General features: G+C 34.6%; 1 protein-coding gene across 1 annotated transcript in view; it reads right to left on the reverse strand.

Annotated features, from left to right (window-relative positions):
- Positions 1-12,009: 12,009 nt before the first annotated feature.
- LOC127561895 (tubulin polyglutamylase complex subunit 2-like) overlaps positions 12,010-26,478 on the reverse strand; it is an 877,998-nt gene continuing 863,529 nt past the window's right edge. The window contains exon 6 of the mRNA XM_051997256.1: positions 12,010-12,203. Coding sequence (XP_051853216.1) covers positions 12,151-12,203 — 53 coding nt within the window. The 3' untranslated portion in view covers positions 12,010-12,150. The remainder of the gene's footprint in view (positions 12,204-26,478) is intronic.

Raw genomic sequence — 26,478 nt, forward strand, 5'->3', positions numbered from 1 at the left:
CACAATAGTTATCTTCTAAAGCTCTGGTCTGGTCCTTCTTCTGTTCTTCCTCTATATTATTTCATTTGGAGATCTCATCAGATTCTATGAATTCAGTTATCATCTATGTAGATATATATATATAGATAGATATTTATATATTTACACATATATATATATATATGTAATATATATATATATATATATATATATATATATTTCCAGCCCTATCCTCACTCCTTATTCCAGTCTCACATTTCCAACTGCCTTTCAGGCATCTGAAATTGGATGTTTCATAAACACCTTAAACTCATTATGTTCAAACTTGAACTCATTCTCTTTCTCCCCAGTGCCTCCTCTATTCCTGAACTATTACTCACATGAAATGATGCAAAGTAAAATGAAAAGAAGCAGAAGAAAGTTGTACATCACAACAGCAATACTGTAGAATGAAGAATTATGAATAGCTTAACTATTCTCAGCAATAAAATGATCCAAGACAATTTCAAAGTATTAATGATGAAGCATACTATCCACATCCAGAAAAAGAACTGATAAAGTTTGGATATGGACTAAAACATACTACTTTTCGCTCTCTTTCTTTCATTTTTTTTTCTTTTATTTGAGTCTTCTTATTCAAATTGACTAATATTGAAATGTTTTACAAGATCTGATTGCTTATCATCTCAGGAAAGAGGAAGGAAGGGCCAGAATTTGGAACTCAAAACTTTAAATAAAAATGTTAAAACAAAAATAGTCATGTAGAGACAAAGACCAGATGCTGGTATCAGGGAGAAACTCTGCAACCACAAGCCCAGCAGTGATTAGTGAAGCAATTATGAAACTGGAGAACAGACATATTTAGCAACAAGTAGCAAAAAATAGTATGATGACATCACCAGAGAATAGCAGAAACTCTGCTATACCAGAGAGTTATGAGTTGCCACTCCAATCACATCTATTTCATATCTTTGTTTGCCTCTGCATGTACCTTGGCCATTTATGTTCCCTATGTGTTCCTCTTGCATAATTCCTATATATACCTCCTATTCCTACTGATGATGTGTGTGACTAAAGGCCAATATGCTCCAGGTTTTTCTACTATACTATTTCTTTTCTTTTTCTTTCTTTCCTTTTTTTTTTTTTTTTTGATGAGCTCAATGTGATACATCAGAATTTTGTTTTATTTGCACTTAATTTTAGTGATTCAAAGCATTTTAAATATATCTTATTTTTTCCAACTACATGTTAAAACAATTTTAAAGCAATTTTAAAAGTTTTGAGATGCAAATTCTATCCCTCCCTTTTCTCCCCCCTCCCCAAGATAGTGAACAATATGAAATGGTTTTTACATGTGCAAGGATGTAAGACATTTCCACATTAGTCATTTTGTACAAGAAGATTCAAATTTAAAAAGAATAAAAAGAAGGAAGGAAAGAAAAAGATGAGGAAGGGAGGGAGAGAGAGAAGAAGGAAGGAAGGAAGGAAGGAAGGAAGGAAGGAAGGAAGGAAGGAAGGAAGGAAGGAAGGAAGGAAGGAAGGAAGGAAGGAAGGAAGAAATTAACTATATACAACATTCTCCTGGTGCTGCTCATTTCACTGTTCATGTGAATCTTTCCAGGTAAATTCCTTTGCTTTGAATTATGGCTTCTAGTTAAGTAGCAAAAATAAACACATTGGCACAGGAGTTGTGCGCTATATGAACTCACAGAGTACCTTACATCTCATTCCAAAAGTGGCCCTTAATATAAAGATGACGAAGATATTTTACATTTGAAGAAGTTGAAGCAAATTAAATGACTTGCCCAAGATCACATAACTAATAAGTATCTGAAGCCTCATTTGACTCAGAGTTTCCTAACTCCAGACCCTGGCTGCCCACTAAAGAGAAAAATGACAGCATATATTAATATGAACATTCAAGTTATTTTTTTCCTTCAGGAATTTAAGGAGCAACTTGAAATTTACTTTCCTCTAATTTATCTGTCGAATTAGTGCTTTTAATAAAATTAAATGTTTATGTTTGTTTGCAATCTTGAGCCTTGCTAACTCTCATGCCCTCATTTATGCATACAATGAAAAAAGTTATATTACAGTTCTCTCATTTCCTGGTGTCCTAAATGGTTTTTTCTGATCAGCTGAATTCATTTAATTTTCTGAGAAATAGACAGCTTCCTACCATATTCTTAAGCACAGAGGTAATTATTTCATTCTCCATCTCCTCTGTGACACAAATAGTATCTTTCTCTTCTAGTAAATCATCTATACAATTTAGACTTTTTACATTTTCCTACATTATCTTAAAAGCGGCCCAGGAAATATAAAAACAAATGGTGATGGTGATAATAATAATAATAGTAAAGTCTAAGTAATGATAATAATCACTATTTATATAGTACCTACTATGTGCCAGGCACTGTGTTAAGGGCTTTATAAACATTTTCTCATTTCATCCTCACTACAACCCTTCCAAGTAAGGACTATTATTATCCTCATTTTATAGATAAGGAAATTGAGGCAGAAAACAGTTAAGTAACTTTCACAGAATAGTAAGTGTCGGAGATCAAATCTGGACTGATGTTTTCCTGCTCTGGGACCAGTTGTCTATCCAAAATATCCCCTAGGATACTGGCAAGAGGAACACTTGAAAAATACCTTAGGAGCTTTAGCACTGAAAGGGAATTCTAATGGGGATTCTTCCAGCACAACAAATAAAAAAAAACATCAATATCAATTTTAAGTTTTGAAAGTTGTTTCATTCACTCTTAATGATTTCCTACAGTCAAATCTCAAAAATGACAGAGCTATATATTAAGTGACCCTGACATCTGGGACAAATGTGGAGAGAAAAGTATGGAAAGACTGTGGAAAGATAATTTCCTTGGGACTAAAGGTCATGTAGGATCAAGGACCCTGGGACAATGCCCAAGTTGAAGAAATTAAGATCCTAGATCTCCCTGAATCTGTTGATAAGACTGCCACTGAAGAAGGGAACAGGGCCAGACCAGAGAGGAGTTTATCTGTAGTGTAAGAAGATCTTAGCATCCCATTTTGGCCAAAATTAGAAGACTTTCACCTTCATTTCCATTGGAACACAGGCTTCAGTCCTTTCTGATGGGATATCTTTATGCTGGGTGAAGAATAACCCATTCTCCTACAACTTCCAGATTTCTTTTTAAAGTGTCTAATTTACAATTTCTATGACTTTTGTTTATATGTAAAAGGATATGTTTGCTTAGACAGTGTCATCCTTCTGAGAAATACAAAGGAATTTATATTGCTTGCTGAAAAAAATATATGTGTATATGTATATACACATTTATGTATACAGTAATCATATTAATTTTTCTTCATATTGGAATCTAAATGCATTGGAATTGCATTCCCTCTGTCTTATAGAATCTAAGTTAGCATTCATACCATAGAATTTCAAGGGGAAAAGACACAGATGACCATCAGAAACAAAGGCCCACTTGAAGAGGGGACCCCAAAACTCTAAAAATCCTTAAAGGAGAAAATCTCCTTCAACTCTACCTCAAGAAGGGACCCCGCCCCAAGGAACAAATAGTTTCATCCTTGTTATTTAGGTGGGTCCTGAAACTCATTGAATTCAATTCAATTCCAGCTCAAGCTGAAACCCAACTATGAGCCAACTTGGGACTCCACCCATGAGTTCCCTTCAGCTAAAGCTCCCATTATAAAAGAGACAAACTAAAACCCTCTCTTTGCAGAGGTTCCAAACATGCCCACTATGCTATGCTTGGGATGCCAAGAAGCTTCTGTCCACTGGAATATTCTTTTCCAGTGTTATCCTCTCTTTACCCTCACCTATTTCCCTAACCAGACTTTATGCCTCTCTGTCAGGATTTCTAATCTTATTTCCAATCCTCATAATAAACCTTTTAGGATTTCTAACCTTACTTCCAATCCCCATAATAAACCTTTTATCAATCTAGGTTTTCAGGTCTGTAAATTCTTTTACAGAGAACCTTTGCACCGCCTAAAGGGAGTCCCCAAAACTCCCTACCCTTGCACCAAATCCCAAGGGGTTGCAGTGGAGCCAAACCTCTCCATTTGGTTTCCTGAATCCCGAACCTGCCACTAGACCTTATCATTTAACTCCCTGACCACCAGAAACCCTAATCTCATTTTGGTTCCCTAAATCTAAACCTTATCACACTCACCCTGTTCTGGTTAGGGATTTGAGAATAAATCAATCAGATGTCAATTTAATTGGCATAAAGAGCTTTTTCCTATTGTAATTTGAAAAATGTCCTTCTGGAAAATCTACCAAGGCAGTAGAAAAGCTGTTTTTCTTTTAATTTTAAAATATAAAATATTGCCCCTTTTATATGCAGACATTTTGTTTCCTAAAATGCCTAGACTTTTTCTTGATAATGTTCTGAGAAGCTGAAAGAAAAAATTCATTAGATAAATGTAAAGGCCTGTTTAAAAATAGCTCAAAGATAAAAGTACTGACTAAAAATGGGAATAGCTATAAGACATTGTTCTCCATCAAAATTTTTTATATATGACTATTTCCAAGGTTGTGAAGACCCTAGCTAATAAAGTATAAATTTAAGAACTACAATAGGGAAAATATTTGTTGCTTATGCATGTCATTCCTGCAAGAATCCTGTTACAATTCAACCTAAGCTAGAAATGGTCCACTACTCTTAGAAGCCCTGATTTGAATTGTTGGAGGCCAAATGAGCAGAAGAGATGAGATGCTAAATAAAAAGATATCAGAAGGATGATTCATAAAGAGGGAATCTGAGGGTAGATACAGAAGTTTAGTAGAGACTGTCCTCTGCTGCTTGAAAGAAACAAAGAGGAATAGTATCAGAAGATAAATACAGCTCTAGAGTTACTCTGGGGAATGTTTTCTTTAGAAGAAAGTTCTGTAGTTCCTAAAAGCTCATAGGGGAAAGCAAAATACTATTGTATGAATAGCTGGCTTGGCTTGTCTGAATTGTCCAGAGAATAAGTATGAGGAGCTTTGCAATTCTCCAGCTTAAAGGAGTTGCTTTTGACTGAAATAATTTTACACTATTTTAGCTTCCCACAAAGAGAGTTTACTTGGAAAGCTGTGGAACTTAAGCATGGGATTGCTGTTTTCACTAAAAAGGTGCTACTTTGCTTAATTTTTTAATTACATTTTTTCAATTGTTGACACTTCATTTTTTCTTTAACATTTCCCCTCATCCTCCTGAAAAAGAAGAAAAAAGAGAGACAAAACTAATAACAAACATAGTTAAACAAAACAAAGTCCCATTTTGGTGATGTTCAATAGTCTCATTTTTAAAATTAGCCTGTTTTTTGCTCTGTCAAGAGACATAGCTTTGTTTTGTTAAAAGAACTCAGCCTTTCCTTTGTGGTCTGAGATTAGTTAAGAAGCAGTCTTGTCCTTTGGGAAAAAGTGTTCAGAAGTGGTGCTAGTGATCTCTAAAAGAATCTCACACCTAGACCTGCAGTTCAGAGTTATGAGTTGCCCAGGAACATATGCCTCCCTCTTAGAATTCTTTAAGTGTATCCCACTCTCCCATTCTCCTGAATCTTTCCCTCATCCTTGACCCACAACACTTTGTGTAATAAAGGTTCGTGGATAAACTGTTATGTGTTGTTTTGATTATTCCTGCTTTTTCCTTCTACTGGATAAATGTTATGTTATGGTTATGACTATTTTTGCCTTCTTGCTTTGCAAATATTTCATGTTTAAATAATAAGATAATATCACTATGAGTGTTCTATATAAATGAGAAGTTTATCATCAGGAGCTATAATTGGTTATATAAACCTATATTTCCCTCATACCAGAGTTATTCTCAGTTACCATTTGAGAGTGAATTGTAGCAGAATGTTTGTGTATATAGCCAGCCTCCTTCCATCCCACTCCTACTCCTAGACTTGCCAGCATGAAGATAGGTCAGGATAGGTGAGCCAAATCACAGAGAAAGAAAAGGGGATTACAGATGCCACATCAAACGCTATATTTATGAGCTGTACTGCCAGCATGAGTAGGCTACACTTACAAAAAGAAAATGTTTGAAAATATTATTAATGGTCATAAGCAAGTTCCCTACATTTTGAATGGCATTTAATATTACATTTTATGTGAGAAGACTCAAATACCATTATGATTATTTATCATGTTGGATTTAATAGTCTAAGTACTGCCAATAAGGTAAATTGGGAGCTTATAAACTTTAGAAAGGACACTCCCATAATGGAGGAAGAGGAGCACACAGAAGTTAAATGCAAATTTAAAAATCAGTATAAAATTATGAAATTAGCCAATTGCAAAAAAAAATCATTTCCAAAGATGTGATTAAGTGGGTTATTAAGGAAGTTAAGGTATCTCTGAAAATTTCTTTTGGAAGATACCATTTTAAAGTTAAAGTTAACTAATATGAGATCTCAATTTTATCACAGTATATTCAAGCTAACATTGTCAGAATGGTAGTGGTGGTACACACTAAATCTAGAAAAAGATGAGCAAAATTATAGGACACTTTGAGCTTTTTCAGACATTGAAGATGCCAAGGTCATACACTATATCTCAGACCATCACTAGTCCTCTTGACTTCTGTTTTGCCATTGGGCTCCAGTAACTGGAAAAGAGAGCAAGGCTGACAACTTTGCACAACTCTACCTCACTTAAATCCAATTCACATGTAAGTCAAAATATCACTTCAGGATGTCATTGGTCCTCTTTGAAAATAAATGATGAGGGGCTGCTAGGTGGATAGAATGCCAACCCTGAAGTCAGGAGGACCTGAGTTCAAATCTGGCCTCACACACTTAACACTTCCTAGCTGTGTGATGCTGGGAAAGTCACTTAAACTCAATTGCCTCAGCAAAAATGAAAAAAAAAAAGAAAAAGAAAAAGAAAACAGTGAATAACACTAATCTGTGAGAATGAGCCACATCCATCTATTGATTTATGCTATGGAATCTCACAGACTGAAAAAGAAAGAATTGTTCATAATCAAATCATTTTGAAGTTGAAGAAGTTCAGAGTTCACTCACTAGTGAGAATTTTATTTCAGAATAGTTCTGACAGAAATTTACAAAAGTATAACACCCAAATTTGTGATCAAGAATAGTTATAGGCTGCTGGGGATCTAATTCTGACCAGCAGAACAGATCCCTTCATGTGAAAGGATGATAACGATGCAAGGAGATTGAGAGGCAGTTGCATTCTCTGACCTCTCTCCTCTTCCCTCTTGCCTCCAATTTATTTCATTCCCAATTCACAAGCAACATCTGCTTCAATAAAGGCTGATTTGCAATTCCTTCAAATATTATTATTCACAGCTGTGGGGGCTTTTGCACTTACACATGTACCTTAACAAAGAATGACAGCAAGGTGACAAAGTTTTGCTAAAATAGAGCACTGGGCTTGGAGCCAGAAAGATCTGAGTTTAAATTCAGCCTCCAGATACTAATTAAATGTATTATGCTGGGCAAATCACTTAACCCTTTTTTGATATAGTTCCTCATATGTAAAATGGAAATACACTAGAGAAGGAAATGGAAAACCATTCCATTATCTTTGCCAAGAAAATCCCCTGGACAAAAGTCCATGAGATCATGTAAAGTCAAACATGACTGAACAACTGAACAAAAGCAACAAAAAATGAGGAGATTGGGCTGGATAACTGCTATAGTTTATTCAAATTCTAGATCTACTGTCATAACAGAGGATGAGATGAAAGAACTCTTTCTTGCATGCTCAAGAAGTATTCAAATCAATTTAGTGTATATTACTTTAAAGACACTTTTTCATATATTATCATATTTGAGCCAATTACCTTATGGACAGTACTTAGATTATTAAATCCAACATGATAAATAATCATAATGGTATTTGAGTCTTCTCACATAAAATGTAATATTAAATGCCATTCAAAATGTAGGGAACTAGCTTATGACTATTAATATTTTCAAATATTTTCTTTTTGTAAGTGTAGCCTACTCATGCTGGCAGTACAGCTCATAAATATAGTGTTTGATGTGGCATCTGCAATCCCCTTTTTTTTCTCTGTGATTTGGCTCACTTATCATATCATATGTGATCATATTTGATCACAATAGAGAAGATATTATTATTCCTATCTTATAAGCCAGGAAATTTAGATTCAAGAGTGTGAGTGATTTGCTCAAGATCCCATAACTATTAAATAGCAAAGATAGGATTCTCAGTCCTTTAAATTTTAAATCCAGTTGTCTTTTTGTACCCCATCAGATAGATATAACTGCTAGTTGTAATGTGCTTTCTAGAGCCCCTATTCTGAGGTACCAAAATATATCATCCGGACTACATCTCTGGAGGATCTTGGGATCAGCCTTAGTCCTTAGTCTTAGTGGAAGAGTGAAGAAGGCAGAAGACCCACAAGGATGATCAAAGATGAAGTCGTTATTTCAAGTCCTCTCAGCCCTTAAATACCTTAGTATGATTACATCATTACAGCACACTAAGTATGTGTAAACTAGAGAACCATTATATCATCACATCACACTGAGCAAGTGCTAACTATAAGCACTCTATTATTGATATATTAATGCATCTCTTTACTGTAAGTATCCCTTGATTCAAGTAGAACACAGGTGGTTAAGCCCTCCTTGACTTCTCTGGAAGGATGAGAACACCAAAGAGAGATGGTCACAGCCCATCCTGATTTCTCAGGAATTCCAAGAGCCCTTAGGGGAGATGGGGAGCCAAATCAGACATTGTCAACAGGTTTTCTCTGGGCTGAAGGGTCCTACATCTAACCCAGAGTTAATCCACTTCTACAGTCCTCTACAGCTAGTAATTATATCAGATGCACATAGCACATACAAATATGTAGAATGTAATATCCAAGTTAATACTGTAAATCATAAACCAAAACACATAGGTCACATGCAGAAATATAATATACATCATATAGCAAAGTTGCTATGACACAAATCATAAGCAAATATGCATCCAAAACACTGCATTCATATGCAGTAATATAATATTTGTGTCAGAGTTTTATATATACTACTTATACTCCGTTAGAGAGCATCATTTGGTTCTATGAGTAACACCTTCACCTTCATATGGGAGCATCACCTATCAACTTAGTTGCTGGAACAATAATTGTGGCACTCCTGCTATGAGTGACACACTTTAATCATTTTGCATCCCAGTATCCACACTTGGTGCAAATATATTTCTGGTCCTATTTTAATGGGCAAGCATTTTTGCTCATGGAGTTCAGCAATTAAGCAAAGAAGATTTATAGCATCATGTAGGCTACTCTTGAAAAGAAGTCATATAGGAACTTTAATAAACTAAATAAATATATATGGTCTCTCCCACTGTGGTTCAAAATAATTTTTATTCTTTCTGTTCCTGCTAACCATAGACCCCATTGAGAGAAATAAACAGACATTTTATAAAAGATAAACATATAAAGCATTTATTTACACACCAGGCACTGTGCTAATTGATGCACTGTTTACAATCACATTATGATCCATGCTTCCGTCTAGGAGGTCATAGTTAAGGAAGATGAGAGAAGTGAATCTGCAAAGTTGTTCCAAGGCATGCTCTCCTGCAACCCCATGTTCAGCTTTGTGCTTAATTTGTGGTTTCTTTCTTCTTCTGCCACCCAGGATGATCTCTCCCTAGGAGTCATTGCCACATTTTGGAACTTGGACTTGTTGACATAATTGATCAGTTCCCCATTTATGTTATATCCTTGTTTTCCTGTTTTTACAAGCAAAACAACACTTCTGCTTTGTTCAGCAAAACTGCAACCATCGCTGTTAGTACACACATTTCTCACCTATAATTAAATATCATAAATAGTTAAATCATTCTCATGTAAAAAGCATCAGTATTTGAAGAGCTCTGATACTGTTATCAGGGGACCCAAGCTCTGGGGCAATATCAAATAATTCCAATCTCAGGAGCTGAACACAAGGTCATTTTTCTTTTGACTCATGAGGTTCCAATTCAGAGTTTACTCTTTAAAATCTCCCAAAATGTTCAGATTTTAGTCTTCACAAATATAAGTAATAAAGCCCACAGCCCTCTGTGAGCCCTCAGGTAAGAAATATGTATTGGGTAGAGGACAATCTTTATTTTACTCCACAGAAATGGAGAAGGTACAAATAAGTCACAGGAACCCAAAAACAGAAAGAGAAAAAACAATAGGTCTTCATTTTAGCCCATAAACTCCCTTCAGAAAGTAATTAAACTAAGATTTCTCATTAGAATAACTTCTTGACATTTGGATAGAATTTTTCTCTCCCATGAGAACTACACAGTCCTTTCCAGACTTGTAGTACCAATGTGTAGTTTAGTTTCTCCCCAGGAGACAAAGATACTTTGGAGCTGATAAATGAGCAATACCCCTCGTTGTTACTCCAACATTCTGAATCACCCACAATAATAAGTGAAGATAGAAAAAGTCTCACTATCTTGCCCCCATTCTCAGAAAGGTATAAGGTTCCATGATAAAAGTACTGTTTGAGGAGTTTTAGGACAAAGATTCGAATTCCCTCTCTAATATTTAATGCCTTTGGCAAATCATTTAACTTCCCTTATTCTCAGTGTGCTCATCTGTAAAATGAGTGTTGAATTAGATGGTCTCTGAGGTCTGTGATACTCTAAGCCAATGTTGTGGCCTTAGTGCTTCAATTTCAGTAACCACAAGGGAAATCTTTCTTCTAAAAGGCAAAATGTTGAAGAAATCTTGAACTTACTCTTAAGACAGTCTCCATAATTGACATTGCCCAAGAAATCTTCTCTTCTCTACTAGATTAGATTCCAGAACCATACTGCCTAGGAAATGTAAAACCCCCTTTGTCTACATACGAGGTTATTAATTGAACCTATTAACTCTTCTCTTAAGTCACAAGGGAAAGCATATGGCTCCCTCCATCTGCCATCATTGCCCCAGCAAATACCATCTCTTGGAATGGAAAAGTCCTTTTTTAGCAATTTATTCACTGGAAGGTCAAACACCAAAGCTGAAGCTTAAAATATCTTGGCTACAAAATGAGAAGATAGGATTCATTGGAAAAAATCCTGAGGTTGGAAAAGATTAAAGGCAAATGGAGAATGACAGAGTATGAGAATGTCACAGAAGCAATAAACATTGGCTTGGACAGACTTCAGGAGATAGTGGAGAATAGAAGGACATGCTATGCTATTTTTTATGGGTCATAAAGAATCAGACAATAATGGACAAATGAACAACAATTGTTAATAGTAATCATAGTAATTCTCCTGTTAGACTGAGTGAGAGAGAAAACTATGGGCAAACACAGGTAACTCCTATGTTTTCCTTTAAAAAACAAAGTTTTCCTGAATTGGGTCAGAGAGACAAAAACCAACTAAGAACCAGGAAGGAAGGAAAGACAGAAATCCCTTCTGCTTACTTCTATACTCCAAAAGAAATGTAAAATCATGAAAGTTGCCTGTCAGCATAAAAGAATAGTTGTTCTAAATGGAATTTGTCCTTCTAATAGTCTGAGCCAACCAATCATCCAAGGTAGCTTCAGTTTCTGAAAACCAATTAGTTGTCTTTGTTCACTTTAATAAGACAATGGTATAGGTCCCTACTCTTTCTAGAGAGAAGCAAATTCATCAAAAAAAAAATGGGGGGTACATGTATTGCTCTATTTTTAGTTGATTATGATATTTCATTTTTAATAATAGCTTTTTGGTTTTTTTTAATTTTATTTTATTTAATAATAACTTTGTATTGACAGAATCCATGCCAGGATAATTTTTACACAGCATTATCCCTTGCAATCACTTATGTTTCGTTTTTTTCCCCTCCCTCCCTCCTCCCCCTCCCCAAGATGGCAAGCAGTCCTATATATGTTAAATATGTAGCAGTATATCCTAGATACAATACATATTTGCAGAACCGAACAGTTCTCCCGTTCACAGGGAGAATTGGATTCAGAAGGTAAAAATAACTCGGGAAGAAAATCAAAAATCAAATAGTTCACATTCATTTCCCAGTATTCCTTCTTTGGGTGTAGCTGTTTCTGTCCATCATTTATCCAATGAAACTCAGTTAAGTCTCTTTGTCAGAGAAATCCACTTCCATCAGAATACATCCTCATACAATATCGTTGTCGAAGTGTATAATGATCTCCTGGTTCTGCTCATCTCACTTAGCATCAGTCCATGTAGGTCTCTCCAAGCCTCTCTGTATTCATCCTGCTGGTCATTCCTTACAGAGCAATAATATTCCATAACATTTACATACCACAATTTACCCAGCCATTCTCCAATTGATGGGCATCCATTCATTTTCCAGTTTCTAGCCACTACAAACAGGGCTGCTACAAACATTTTGGCACATACTGGTCCCTTTCCCTTTTTTAGTATCTCTTTGGGGTATAAGCCCAATAGAAACACTGCTGGATCAAAGGGTATGCACAGTTTGATAACTTTTTGGGCATAATTCCAGATTGCTCTCCAGAATGGCTGGATTCGTTCACAACCCCACCAACAATGCATCAGTGTCCCCGTTTTCCCGCATCCCCTCCAACATTCATCATTATTTTTTCCTGTCATCTTAGCCAATCTGACAGGTGTGTAGTGATATCTCAGAGTTGTCTTAATTTGCATTTCTCTGATCAATAGTGATTTGGAACACTCTTTCATGTGAGTGGTAATAGTTTCAATTTCTTCATCTGAAAATTGTCTGTTCATATCCTTTGACCATTTATCAATTGGAGAATGGCTTGATTTTTTATAAATTTGAGTCAGTTCTCTATATATTTTGGAAATGAGGCCTTTATCAGAATCTTTAATTATAAAGATGTTTTCCCAGTTTGTTGCTTCCCTACTAATCTTGTTTGCATTTGTTCTGTTTGTACAAAGGCTTTTTAATTTGATATAATCAAAATTTTCTATTTTGTGATCGGTAATGGTCTCTAGTTCATTTTTGGTCACAAATTTCTTTCTCCTCCACAAGTCTGAGAGATAAACTATCCTATGTTCCTCTAATTTATTTATAATCTCGTTCTTTATGCCTAGGTCATGGACCCATTTTGATCTTATCTTGGTAGCTTTTTGTTTTTCAAAATACATGCAAAGAGAGTTTTCAACATTTGCTCTTGCAAAATGTTGTGTTCCATATTTTTCTCCCTCCCTCTCCACCTTCCCACTCCCCTTAGTAGCAAGTAATCCAATATAGGCTAAACATGTGCAATTCTTCTAAACATAATTCACATTTATCATGCTACACAAGAAAAATCAGATTAAGAAGGAAAAAATGAGAGAGAAAAAACTAGCAAGCAAACAACAACAAAAACAAAGGTTACTGTTATCATCCATATTCAGTCCCCATAGATCTCTCTGTGGGTGCAGATGGCTCTCTTTAACTCAAGACTATTGGAATTGGCCTGAATCACCTCATTGTTAAAAAGAGCCAAGTCCATCATAGTTGATCATCACAAAATGTTGTTGCAGTATGCAGTGTTCACTTAGTTCTATTTACTCCACTTAACAACAGTTCATATAAATCCTTCCAGGCCTTTATGAAATCATCCTGCTGATTGTTTGCTTCTTATAGAACAATAACTTTATTCAGCCATTCCCCAACTGATGGACAGCCACTGAGTTTCCAGTTCTTTGCCATTACAAAAAGGGCTACTACAAACATTTTTGCATATGTGGGTCCTTTCCTGTAATGTTCTTCTCTAAAGTGTGATTTTCTCTGTGAGCAGGTTTCTTGGGGGGCTTCTGGAGGCAGCCTTAGTTTCAGTTCTGAGTAATCACCCCAAATGCAGCCAGGTATTAAAATCAAAATCCTTTATTGTCTCCTTCAAAGTCTTATCTCCTTCACTTGGGGCTCGGCTAGTTTTCTGGAGGCCTTCTGTAGTCTTGATTCCAAGAGTTTAATAAGCTGCCTTCTCTGGCTTGTGAATCTCCTTGACTTAATCCTGACTGAGTCTCCAAGAGCTTCTAGTGGGCTTCTGTGTCTGACCCTGAGACCTTCTTGCTCATATGCTGTACACTGAGTACATACCAATCATTATATCACTAGGAAACCATTATTTGTTGTAGGATTAAATCAATGCTAAATTAAATTTAACCACTGTCTCCTCAATTTCACTTACTTAGCACCTTGTAAGAATCTAACATCTCCCACTTTCTTTTGATTTAGAACATAGGTGATCATGACCTCCCTGACTTCTCAAGGAGGTGAGAACCCCAAAAAAGAAGGTAATCACACCTTCCCTGACTGCTCAAAAAAGGAATGAACACACCATAAAAAGAGGTGATCATGCCTTCCCTGATGTCTCAGGAAGGGAGATGAAAATATTAAAGGAAATAGGAAGTCAAATCAGATTAGCGGGTTTCTGAAGGGGCTCACTTGAAACAGGTATACATAAATCCATTAATATAGGAGGTATTACACATAATTACATAAATTACATAAGCACATAGCAATATAACACAGGCCAGTAGTGATGTAACAAATAACATGAATCTACATGAGGATTTATACATGTCTGTAAGTCTTAGAAATAGTCCAAAAGGAATCCATTGTCCATTAGTTCATGTGCCAGGAATCCCAATAATTCCTGCAAGTTTTGAAGTCCTGCAATAGTCTCATCAACAATTTTTCATCTCAAGGAATGCAAGGATTCCTGCTGGTTTTCAAGTGTGCAACAGTCTTATCTTGTGTTAAGGAATCCAATGATTCCTGCAGATTTTGTTTTTTGTTTTGAGGTTTTTCTCTTTTTCTGTCTCTCTCCAGGTGCTCAAGGTTTTTCTCTTTTTCTGTCTCTCTTCAGGTGCTTGTTACCACCTATCTGATTTCTTCTCCATCTGTAGAAATACAAACAAACTCTTTCTCCCAAGCAGTTAATCTATCTAGTCCCTTCTATTCACCACTTTCTAAATTTCTCCTCATCACCTGGCAATTACGTTGTATCTGCTTGCACTGGACACTGCCCTTCTGTTGGGTTAAAAAATCTGTATTCTTCCCAATTGTGATCCCTTTCTACTAGCTGATTGCTTTTCTGCTGGCTGATCATGTAATCTCTTTATGCCATGTGATTGCTTTTTGCTGATTAATCACATCAGAGCCCTGAACTTCTAAAGGTGTAACCTCGGCTGCCATCATGCCCCATCTGTCTTTTGATTGATATTTTGGAGCTGGGCCCTGCCTCTCATTTCCCTGGGTCAATCTACATTCTCAGCACAGTGGAAGCCCTTGTGGCATTTTGGACATAGGGTTTTGGGTTTTATTCTCTCACCCTGTCCTCTCACTTTATCTCTTTGCCTACACTGAGCTCTCAGATGTCCAATTTTTCCACACTGAAAGCATTGGTGAGTTTCTCTACAAGTCCCTTGCCAAGAGGGACCCTGTCTTCCCATGTTCATCATAGTCTGGGTATAATAAGCACTTGTGGCACAGTGCCACCAATGTGGCACAGCATCTTATGATCTCCTCTAAAGGAGCATCTTTGTGTAATTCCCATATAATTCTGCAAACCTCATTAGCATTTTCTTTAGCCAGTTGTCTTATCATAATTCTTGTAGCTGCATTTTCTCCAATGGTTCTTGTGACAGCTGTTTGCAAACATCACACAAAATCCGCAAAGGGTTCATTGTGACCTTGCTCTATTTTTGTGAAGGCTTTACCTTCATCTTTCCCTGGGAGGGAACCCCACGCTTTTATAGCAGCAGTAGCAATTTGTTCATAAGCTGTTATAGGGTAATTAATCTGTGCTGAATTCTCTGACCTTCACCTGCTAGTTGGTCAAAGGTGATTTGTATGTTAACTCCAATTTGCTTATTGCATTGGGCTTGAATCCTACATAATTCATGATACTCCGAAAGCCACAACAAGTTTTGTCCAGGTTCTAAACATGTCCTTGCTATGGATTTCCAATCACTAGGGGTTAGGATTTCATAAGCCAAGTTATCTAGTAAAATTTTAACATAAGATGATGTAGCCCCATAAAGAGTGCAACTTTTTTTCAAATCCTTAATTTTTTCCAGACCAAAAAGAATGTATGTTCTTCTTTTTTAACCTGAAGAGTCAAACTCTACAATCACTGCATTTATTTTTATATTAGATATATCTAGTCCTTCTCTCTTAGACTTAACCAATGCCTTTTGTAATCTTGTCATAGGCTGCTTCGTAGATGTGCTGAATGTGTTACTGCCTCTTCCCCTCCTCCTTCTCTCTCCAGCCATGAAGGGTTAATTGAGGGAGGTAGGTCAGGGGATGGGGAATGACCTAATTTCTCTTGCTGTGAAGCTTCACAGTCAAAATTGTACTTAACTCCATTCTTATCTGATTTTTCATCCTTTTCACTTAGTTTTTTTGGCTCCTCCCACTCCTGCTCTTTCATCTTTTTGCTTATTCTATAACTTATATAATTTCCTAAAGATAGTTTATTAAATTATATGTGTTAAGTGTGTCTTTGAAAATTGAGTCAGGTCCATTTTCATTGTAGAATTGACATAGTTGCTCTCCTACTAATTTCCATTCCTCTAGATCCAATTCTTTTTCCATTGAGAACCAAGGAGATGTGTACTGTACAGTTTCTAAAAGTTCAGTGATCTGCTCCCAAATTAAAATTAAACCTTGGCTTTTCATAAGTCTGACAATGTTCTCTAAACATTTTCCTCCATTTGAAGAGGAAAAGCAGGCTGTTTTCTAAACATCTTAGCTGAAATATTTAAGCTCTTTAACAAAGTTTCCTTGTCTGTTTTTGTACTCACCCTAATTTCTGGGTCGAGGAGGCTTTTCCACTGAAACCAGGATCAGAGATTTTTCCACTGAAATCAGGATCTTGTCTGACCTATGTTGGGCGCCAAAATGTCATATTCTTCTCTAAAATGCAATATTCTCTGGGAGCAGGTTTCTTGGGGGCTTCTGGAGGCAGCCTTAGTTTCAGTTCTGAGTAATCACCCCAAATGCAGCCAGGTATTAGAGTCAAAATCCTTTATTGTCTCCTTCAAAGTCTTATTTCCTTCACTTGGGGCTCAGCTAGTTTTTCGTAGAGACTTTCTGTAGTCTTGGTTTTGAGAGCTTAACTGCCTTCTCTGGCTTGTGAATCTCAACTGAATCCTGGCTGAGGCTCCAAGAGCTTCTAGTGGGCTTCTGTGTCTGGCCCTGAGAGCTTCTTGCTTATATGCTGTACACTGAGTAAACACCAATCATTATATTACTAGGAAACCATTATTTGTTGTAGAATTAAATCAATGCTAAACTAAATTTAACCAAAATTTCACTCTTTTCAATTTCACTTACTTAGAACCTTGTAAGAATTCTAATACTTTCCTATTTTTTATGATCTCTTTGTGGCACAGATACTGGATTGAAGGGTGTGCACAGCTTGCTAGCCCTTTAGGCATATTTCTAAGTTGCTCTCCAGAATGATTGGATCAATTCATAACTTCACCAACCATATATTAGTCTTCACACTTCCTCTCCAACATTTATCATTATTTTTCCTATAATTTTAGCCAATTTGAGAGGTGTAGTACCTTAAGACTTGTCTTAATTTGCATTTCTTCAATCAATAGTGATTAGAGCATTTTTCTATTTTTGTAATTATTTTTTATTAAAGCTTTTTTATTTTCAAAACATTTGCATAGATAATTTTTCGACATTAACCCTTACAAAACTTTCTGTTCCAATTCCCTCTCCCTTTCCTTACGCCTTCCCTTAGATGGCAAGTTATCCAATATATGTTAAACATGGTAAAAATATATGTTAAATCCAATTTATGCATACATATTTATGCAATTATCTTGCTGCACAAGAAAAATCTTGGAAAATTCTGGAAAAAATGAAAAAGAAAATAAAATGCAAACAAACAACAAAAAGAGTAAAAAAGGCTATGTTGCAATCCACACTTAGTTTCCATGGTCCTCTCTCTGGGGGTAGATGTCTCTCTTCATCACAAGATCATTGGAATTGGTCTGAATCATCTCATTCTTGAAAAACGCCATGTCCATCAGAATTGATCATCGTATAATCTTGTTGTTGGCATGTACAATGATCTCCTAGTTCTGCTCATTTCACTTAGCAACAGTTCATGTAAGTATCTCCAGGCCTCTCTGAAATCATTCTGCTGATCATTTCTTATAGAACAATAATATTCCATATACCATAACTTATTCAGCCATTCTCCAATTGATGGGCATCCACTCAGTTTCCAGTTTCTTGCCACTACAAAAAAGGCTGCCACAAACATTTTTGCACATGTGAGTTCCTTTCCCTCCTTTAAGATCTTTTTGGGATATAAGCCCAGTAGAAACACTGCTGGGTCAAAAGGTATGCACAGTTTTGATTACTCTTTGGGCATGGTTCCAAATTGTAGACCATCTTTTCATATGACTAGAAATGTCTTTAATTTTTTCATCTGAAAGATATCCTTTGACCATTAATCAATTAAAGAATGGCTTCTATTCTTATAAATCTGAGTAAATTCTCCATGTATTTTAGAAATAAGGCCTTTATCAGAATATAAATGATATAATTGAATATAAAAATTTTTTCCCTAATTTTCTGCTTCCCTTCCAATCTTGGCTGCATTAGTTCTCTTTGTATAAAACTTTTTTAATTTAATGTAATCATAATTATCCATTTTGCATTTCATAAAATTCTCTAGTTCTTTTTTGGCCATAAAGTTCTTCCTTCTCCACAGATCTTAGAGGTAAACTATCCCTTATACTCCTAATTTCTTTATAGTATCATCTTTTATGTTTAAATCATGAGCCCATTTCAACCTTATTTTGGTATAAGGTGTTGTGTTGGTCAATGCCTAGTTTCTGCCATACTATTTGCCAATTTTCCCAGCAATTTTTCTCAAATAATGAGGTCTACTCTCAGAAGTTAGTCTTTGAGTTTATCAAACACTAGATTACTACAGTCATTGACTGTTGTAACTTGTGAACCTAACCTCTTCCATTGATCCACTATTCTGTTTCTTAGCCAGCAGTATTTTTTTGTTTGTTTTGTTTTTTGCTAAGGCAATTGGGGTTAAGTGACTTGCCCAGGGTCACATAGCTAGGAAGTGTTAAGTGTCTGAAACCAGATTTGAACTCAGGTTCTCCTGACTTCAAGACAGCAGTGGTTTTGATGACCATTGCTTTATAATATAGTTTTAGATCTAGTTCAGCTAGGCCACCTTTCTTTGCATTTTTTTTTATTAATTCCCTTGAAATTCTTGACCTTTTGTTCTTCCAAATGAATTTTGATATTATTTTTTCTAGCACTCTGAAATACTTTTTTGGCAGCTTGATTGGTATGGCACTACAGAAGTAGATTAATTTAAGTACAATTGTCATTTTTATTGTATTAGTTTATCCTATCCATGAGCATCTGATATTCTTTCAATTGTTTGGGTCTAACTTTAGCAAATTCATCAAATTGATTCAAGTGATTGGATCATCTTGACTCCAACTAATTTGCAAATCATCTCCTCTCCCATTAGAATGTGAGCTCTTTGAAACCAAAGACTCTTGTTTTCAATATTTTCTATTCCCAGCACTTAGCACAGTGCTTTGCACATCATATGTGCCTAAGAAATCTTTTCCATTTATTCATGTACTCATCAGACCCCTTTTTTTCCCTTTTATACATTTTTGAATCATATGTAAAAAAAATTTTAACATCATCTACCAAGATAAAGTCAAAATGGGTTCATGATTTAGATATAAAGAATGATATAAGCAAATTAGAAGGACAAAGAATAGTTTACCTCTCAGTTCTGTGGAGAAGGAAGGAATTTGTGACCAAAGAAGAACTGGAGAGAATTATTGAACACAAAATAAATAATTTTGATTATATTAAGTTAAAAAGGTTTTGTACAAACAAAACCAATGCAAACAAGATTAGAAGGGAAGCAATAAACTAGGAAAATATTTTTACATTCAAGGGTTCTGATAAAGGCCTCATTTCTAAAATACATAGAGAACTGACTCAAATTTATAAGAATACAAGCCATTCATCAACTGATTAATGGCCGAAGAATACAAAGACAATTTTCAGATGAAGAAATTAAAGACATTCCTAGTCATATGAAAAAATGCTCTACAATTTGGAACTATGCCCAAAGAGTTATCAAATTGTGCATGCCCTTTGATCCAGCAATGTTTCTACTGGGCTTATATCCCAAAAAGATCTTAAAGGAGGGAAAGCAACTCACAGGTGCAAAAATGTTTGTAGCAACCCTTTTTGTAGCGGCAAGAACCTGGAAACTGAATGGATGCCCATCAGTTGGAGAATGGCTGAATAAGTTATGGTATATGAATGTTATGGAATATTATTGTTCTATAAGAAATGATCAGCAGAATGATTTCAGAGAGGCCTGGAGAGACTTACATGAACTGTTGCTAAGTGAAATGAACAGAATTAGGAGATCATTGTACATGGCAACAAGATTATACGATGATCAATTCTGATGGACATGGCATTCTTCAAGAATGAGATGATTCAGACCAATTCCAATGATCTTGTGATGAAGAGAGACATCTACCCCCAGAGAGAGGACCATAGAAATTAAGTGTGGATTGCAACATAACATTTTCACTCTTTTTGTTGTCAATGTTTTGTTGTCAATGTAAATGTCTCATTTTTTTCTTTTTTATTTGATTTTTCTTGTGCAGCAAGATAATTATATAAATATGTGTATATATATTGGATTTAATATATATTTTTACCATATTTAATATATATTGGATTACTTGTCATCTAAGTGAGGGGGTAGAAGAAGGGGGGAAATTGGAACATAAAGTTTTGCAAAGGTTAATGTTGAAAAAGTATCCATGCATATGTTTTGAAAATAAAAAGCTTTAATAAATTTTTTTAAACTGAATTAAAATTCTTTTTTTTTAAGTTTTTTTTTTAATTTTGAATTCCAAATTCTCTTTTTTCTTTCCTTCCCTCTCCTCTGAAATGGCACAAAATTTGATATAGGTTATACATGTGTAGTCATATAAACATATTTCCATACTAGTCATTTTATGAAAGAAAATACAACCCTATCCCCCCCCCAAAAAAAAAAAAGAAACCACTAAAAAATAAAATAAAAAATAGTATGCTTTAATATGCATACAGATTCCATCAGTTGTTTTTTTGTTTTTTTGTTGTTTTTTTTCTGGAAGTCAATATCATTTTTCATCACAAGTCCTTGAGAATTGTCTTAGATCTTTGTATGGCTGAGAATAGCAAAGTCATTTATAATCATTTACATTTACATACATTATTATACAATATTGCTGTCATCATATACAATGTTTTCCTGGGTCTCTTTTATTTCACTTTATATTGGTTCCTGTAAGTTTTTCCTAGTTTTTCTGAAGCATCCTACTCATCATTTTTATCATATAATAAATAGTATTCTATTATAATCATGTACCACAACTTGTTCAGCCATTTCCCATTCAAAGAGCATCTCTTTGATTTCTAATTCTTTGTTACCCAAAAAAAGAGATGCTATGAATATTTGTGTGTGTATGTATGTATGTATATATAAATATATATATATATATATATATATATATTCTTTCACTCTTTTTTATTTCTTTGGGATATAGACCTAGTAGTGGAATTGTTAAATCAAAGGATAAAAGTCATTTGGGCATAGTTCCAAATTTTTCTTCCAAATTGTTGGATCCATTCACAACTCTACCAACCGTACATTAGTATCCTAATTTTTCCCATATCTCTTCCAACATTTATATTTACCCTTTCTATTAGCCAATCTTATAGGTATAAGGTAGTACCTCAGAGTTGTTTTAATTTACATTTCTCTAATCAAAAGTGATTTAGAGCATGTTTTCACATAACTATATATGATTTTTTCTCCTGAAAATTGCCCATTCAATTCCATTGACATTTACCAATTGGGGAAGGCTCATTCCAAAGATTTTGACTCATTTCTCTATATATGGTGGAAAATGAGGCCTTTATCAAAGAAATTTCATAAAATTTTCTCCAGTTTTCTGCTTTCCTTCTACTCTTAGCTGCATTGGTTTTATTTATGCAAAACCTTTTTAATTTAATGTAATCAGAAGTATCCATATTACATATTATAATGTACTCTATCTTTTATTTAATCATAAATTCTTCCATTATGCACAGGACTGACAAGTAAATTATTCCATGCTTCCATAATTTCCTTATGGTATCACCTTTTATGATAAATAGGTAGCTAAGTGGCAAAGTGGATAGTTCTAGGCCAAGACAAAGACTCCCCTTCCTGAGTTCTCATCTGACCTCAGATACTTATTTGTATGTGGTCCTAAACATGTCACTTAACTCCATTTGATTCAGTTTCCTCATCTAAAAATGGGATAGAGAATAATATATTAATATAATATAATATGAATAAATAATTTCAATATCTTTGCCAAGAAAATCTCAAAAGGGGTTAAGAAGAGTTGGACTTGACTGAAAAATGACTGAAATGAATCACTCTTTATATCTAAATCATGTGCCCATTTTGACCTTAGCATGATATATGGTGTAAGGCATTTATACCTAATTTCTTCCAAACTGTCAAATCAAATCCAAAAGCTTGGATCTTTGCCCTTTCAAACACTATGTGATGCTACTTTGTAGTATATCCAATCTATTCAACCAACTAATCACTCTCTCTTAACCAGTACCAGACTGTTTTGATGATTACTGCTTTGTAATACAGTTTGAAATCTGGAAGTACTAGGCCAACCTTCCTTCGCATTTTTTTCCCCATTAATTCCCAGATGAATTTTGTAATTCTCTTTTCTAGCTTATAACAAAATTTTTAGTAGTTAATTGGTATGACACTAAGTAAATTAATTTAGGTAAAATTATCATTTTTGATTGGCTCCGCCTGTCTATAAGTAATTAATATTTTTCCAATTGTTCAGATTTGACTTTATTTGCATTAAAAAAAGTATTTTGTAATTATATTCATACAGTTTCTGGGTTTCTCTTGACAGGTAGAATCCCATGTATTTTAATTTGTCTACTGTTATTTTAAATGGAATTTCTCTTTTAACTCTCACTGCTGGATTTTGTTGGTAATATATAGAAATGCTGATGATTTGTGTGGATTTATTTTATATCCTGCAACTGTGCTTACGTTGTTATTTCAACTAGTTTTTCCTTTGATTCTCTAGGATTCTTCCAGTATACTATTATATTATCTGCAAAGAGTGATAGTTTTGTTTCCTCATTTTCTATTCTAATTCCTTTGATTTCTTTTTCTTGTTTTATGGCTCTATCTAACATTTTTAATACAATATTGAATAATAGTGACAATAAGGAGCACTTTTGCTTCATCTCTGATATTATTGGGAAGACTTCTAGTTTATTCCCACAACAAATAATGCTTGCTACTTATCAGTCTTCTTTAAAAGGTGCCAATGAGTATGTTTAAGAGACATGCTTAAGGGAGAAGATTTTAGGTTGATAAGCATTCTCCTAATAAACTGTCCTTGACATGGTATGTCAAAATTCACACTTATATAATTCTTTGTGTAGAAGTAACATACTCTCATAAATCTATAATGTGCATAGTACTAGTATCATTATTCCTTTTTTTACAAATTGAAATACATATTAAATTGAAAATGGATTGAACTGTTCAAAGTCATAGAGTAGCAGACAGATCCAGAAGCTACTGTTTCTGAGCTATTTGTGTGACAATAAGCAAGTCACATAACCCTTCTGAGTCTTATTCTCTTCATCTGTTAAATTAGAAGAATTGGATCAGATTTTCTCTAAAGTCCTTTTACAGCTCTAAATCTTATGTTTCTAAAGTCTTCCTCACCCCACTTTCCAATTCTCTTTCAAAATTATCATGCTTCCTTTCTAGGAGTATGGAAGAAACATGCCAGGAAATTTGACTAATAGAAAACAAACAAACAACAATTGGATCTGATTTAGTCATTAATTGCTGACTCTAAGGCTCTACAGAAAAGAGAACATTGCGTTGTTTCAGGTTTTACCTGTTTTAGATGCATCATCATTGCTGAAGTATATGCAATAAATTGTGTGCTTGCCTCTAGACTTTGGAGCCAACTTCATGTTAAAAAAAATCCTAGATTAAATATTCATTCATTTTTTCAAAAATCATTTACTAAGTTCCTATGTTACTCTTAATTTTTTTTAATTTTTTCTAATTACATGTAAAAAAATTAACATTCTTTTTTTGAAATTTTGAATTCCAAAGTTTCACTCTTCTTTCCCTCCTCCCTCTCTGAGAAGGGAAGCAATTTTAAGATTATACATGTGTAGTCATACAAGCATATTTCCACATTAGTCATATTGTAAAAGAAAATACAGACCAACCCCCCCCAATGAAGAAATGTTTTAAGTATGTTTTAATCTACATTCAGATTTTATCTGTTCTTTTTCTGGAGATGGATAGCTTTTTTTCATCATGAGACATATAATAGATCATTTTATTGCTAAGAATAGTTAAGGCATTCACAGCTGATTGTCATACAATGTTGCTGTTACAATATTCGATATTCTCTTGATTCTGCTCACTTCACTTTCTATCAGTTCATATAAGTCTTTCCAGGTTTTTCTGAAAGCATCCTACTCATCCTTTATTACTCTTAAGATACACCCCAAAACTCTAGTAGAAAACTCCCTTCTCTTGTAGAAGCCTAAATTCCAGCATCATATTGCCTAGGAAATTTAAAATCCTTTTTTTTAACATAAGAGGTTCGGCTAGATACAGGAACTCTCTTTTCAAGTTACAAGGAGAAGCACTGAACTAATCACTGAGAGATTTTTTTAAATGATCCCTTCTACTAATATATTCAAAGAAAACCAAATATAATGTGGTAACTAGATTTTAAATTATCCTATGATTAGATTAAAATTTCCTTTATTTAATAGGTTTTATTGATAGCTTTTATATTTTTACCTTAAGTATCCCTTCTGTTCCCCTTCCCAGAGGGCTAATCAACAAAACAAATAATATTTGGGAAGGAAAAAAGTGATCAATAAAACACAAAGTCTGAAATATATATAGTATATCATATCTGTGAACCACCAACCTCTATAAAGAGGTTATATAGAGTCTATTCTACTGTCTCTTGCTTGTGTTGTGCCACAGTTCTCTTTTATTGTCCTGACTCAGTTTCCCTAATTGGTTCTGCCTCAATTTCCCTGAATTGTTCTGCCTCAGTTTCCTTAATATTCTGCTTCAATCCCCTTAGTTGCAACTCCTCCCTTCCCCAGTTCATTAAGAATGAAGTCATTTGCTCTAAGGTTATAAATTGTTAATGTAAGACTCAAGATAGGGGGAATTCAGACTTCCTGGCTCCTAACTCTTTCTGTCCTCAAGAATTTATGGCACTACCTCCCTGTAAATATTCCAAAAGAGAAGACTATCTGGGATACCTCATTGACATCTTTACTTCTGCTTATTCAGACATCCTGACTTTGGCTTCCAATTTCTCCCCATCCTGCTAGAACCAAATTTATGGCCCTGAAACTTCCCACTCTCACAGTTCTTACTCTGCCCCTGATTTGGTTTACCCCTCTAGCTGAGCCATGTGCATACTTTGAGATGAGAGTCCTGTCCAATCAGTTATACTCTCCAATTAATAAAATATTAAAAACTCTCTAATCTCTATCTTGCCTCAGTTTCTCTGGCATTACACTTGGAGCTATGCTTTGTAATTTTATAACATTCTGATTTTTTATTATTTGGTGGTCATTTTTTCCATTTATACCCTTATAGTCAGTGAATATGTTGTTCTGCTTACTTCATTCTGCATTAATTAATGTAATTCTTTCCATGCAATACATAGATGTATTCATCATATTTTCATTGCTTATAGCATATTAGTGGATATCTACTGTGTTTCCAATTCTTTACAATTACGAAAAATGCTGCTCCATTTTGTTGTGTCAAAGCACACAAGATACTCGAATATATTCAATTACAAAATACTCCTTAATAACATAAAGGGAATAGCTGAAGGAGTAATATGTAGTTCTCATGGGGAGACAATGCCAATATAATAAAAATGACAATACTGCCAAAGTTAATTTACACTTTTAATCTTATACTAATTAAATTATCAAAGGGATGCTTTATTGAACTTGATCATTTGGAAAAATTAAAATTTTAGAATATGGAGGGAAATAATGAAAAAGGTAAAGATGAACATCTAGACCTCAAAACTTTATTATAAAGTAATAATCATAAAAATCATTACTATCAATTTAAAAGGGGGGAAAGCAGACAGATTAATGGAATCAATTATACAAGGGAGAATAAGAAATAGTTGGACTCAGGAAATCAATATTAGACCAACCAGAAAACATTAGCTACTATTGATAGAATTCTTCATTTGATTAAAAACAACTGTTGGGAGACCTATAAAGCAGTCTGGAGAAATTAGGCTTAGAACAATACTTTATACCCTATTATACAATATATTCTACATGAAAATGTAGACTGTAATATTAAAGATCATACTATTTTTTTAAAAGTAATAAAAGAGAAGCAAAA

The sequence above is a fragment of the Antechinus flavipes genome, chromosome 1, assembly GCF_016432865.1.
Source record: "Antechinus flavipes isolate AdamAnt ecotype Samford, QLD, Australia chromosome 1, AdamAnt_v2, whole genome shotgun sequence".
NCBI lineage: Eukaryota > Metazoa > Chordata > Mammalia > Dasyuromorphia > Dasyuridae > Antechinus > Antechinus flavipes.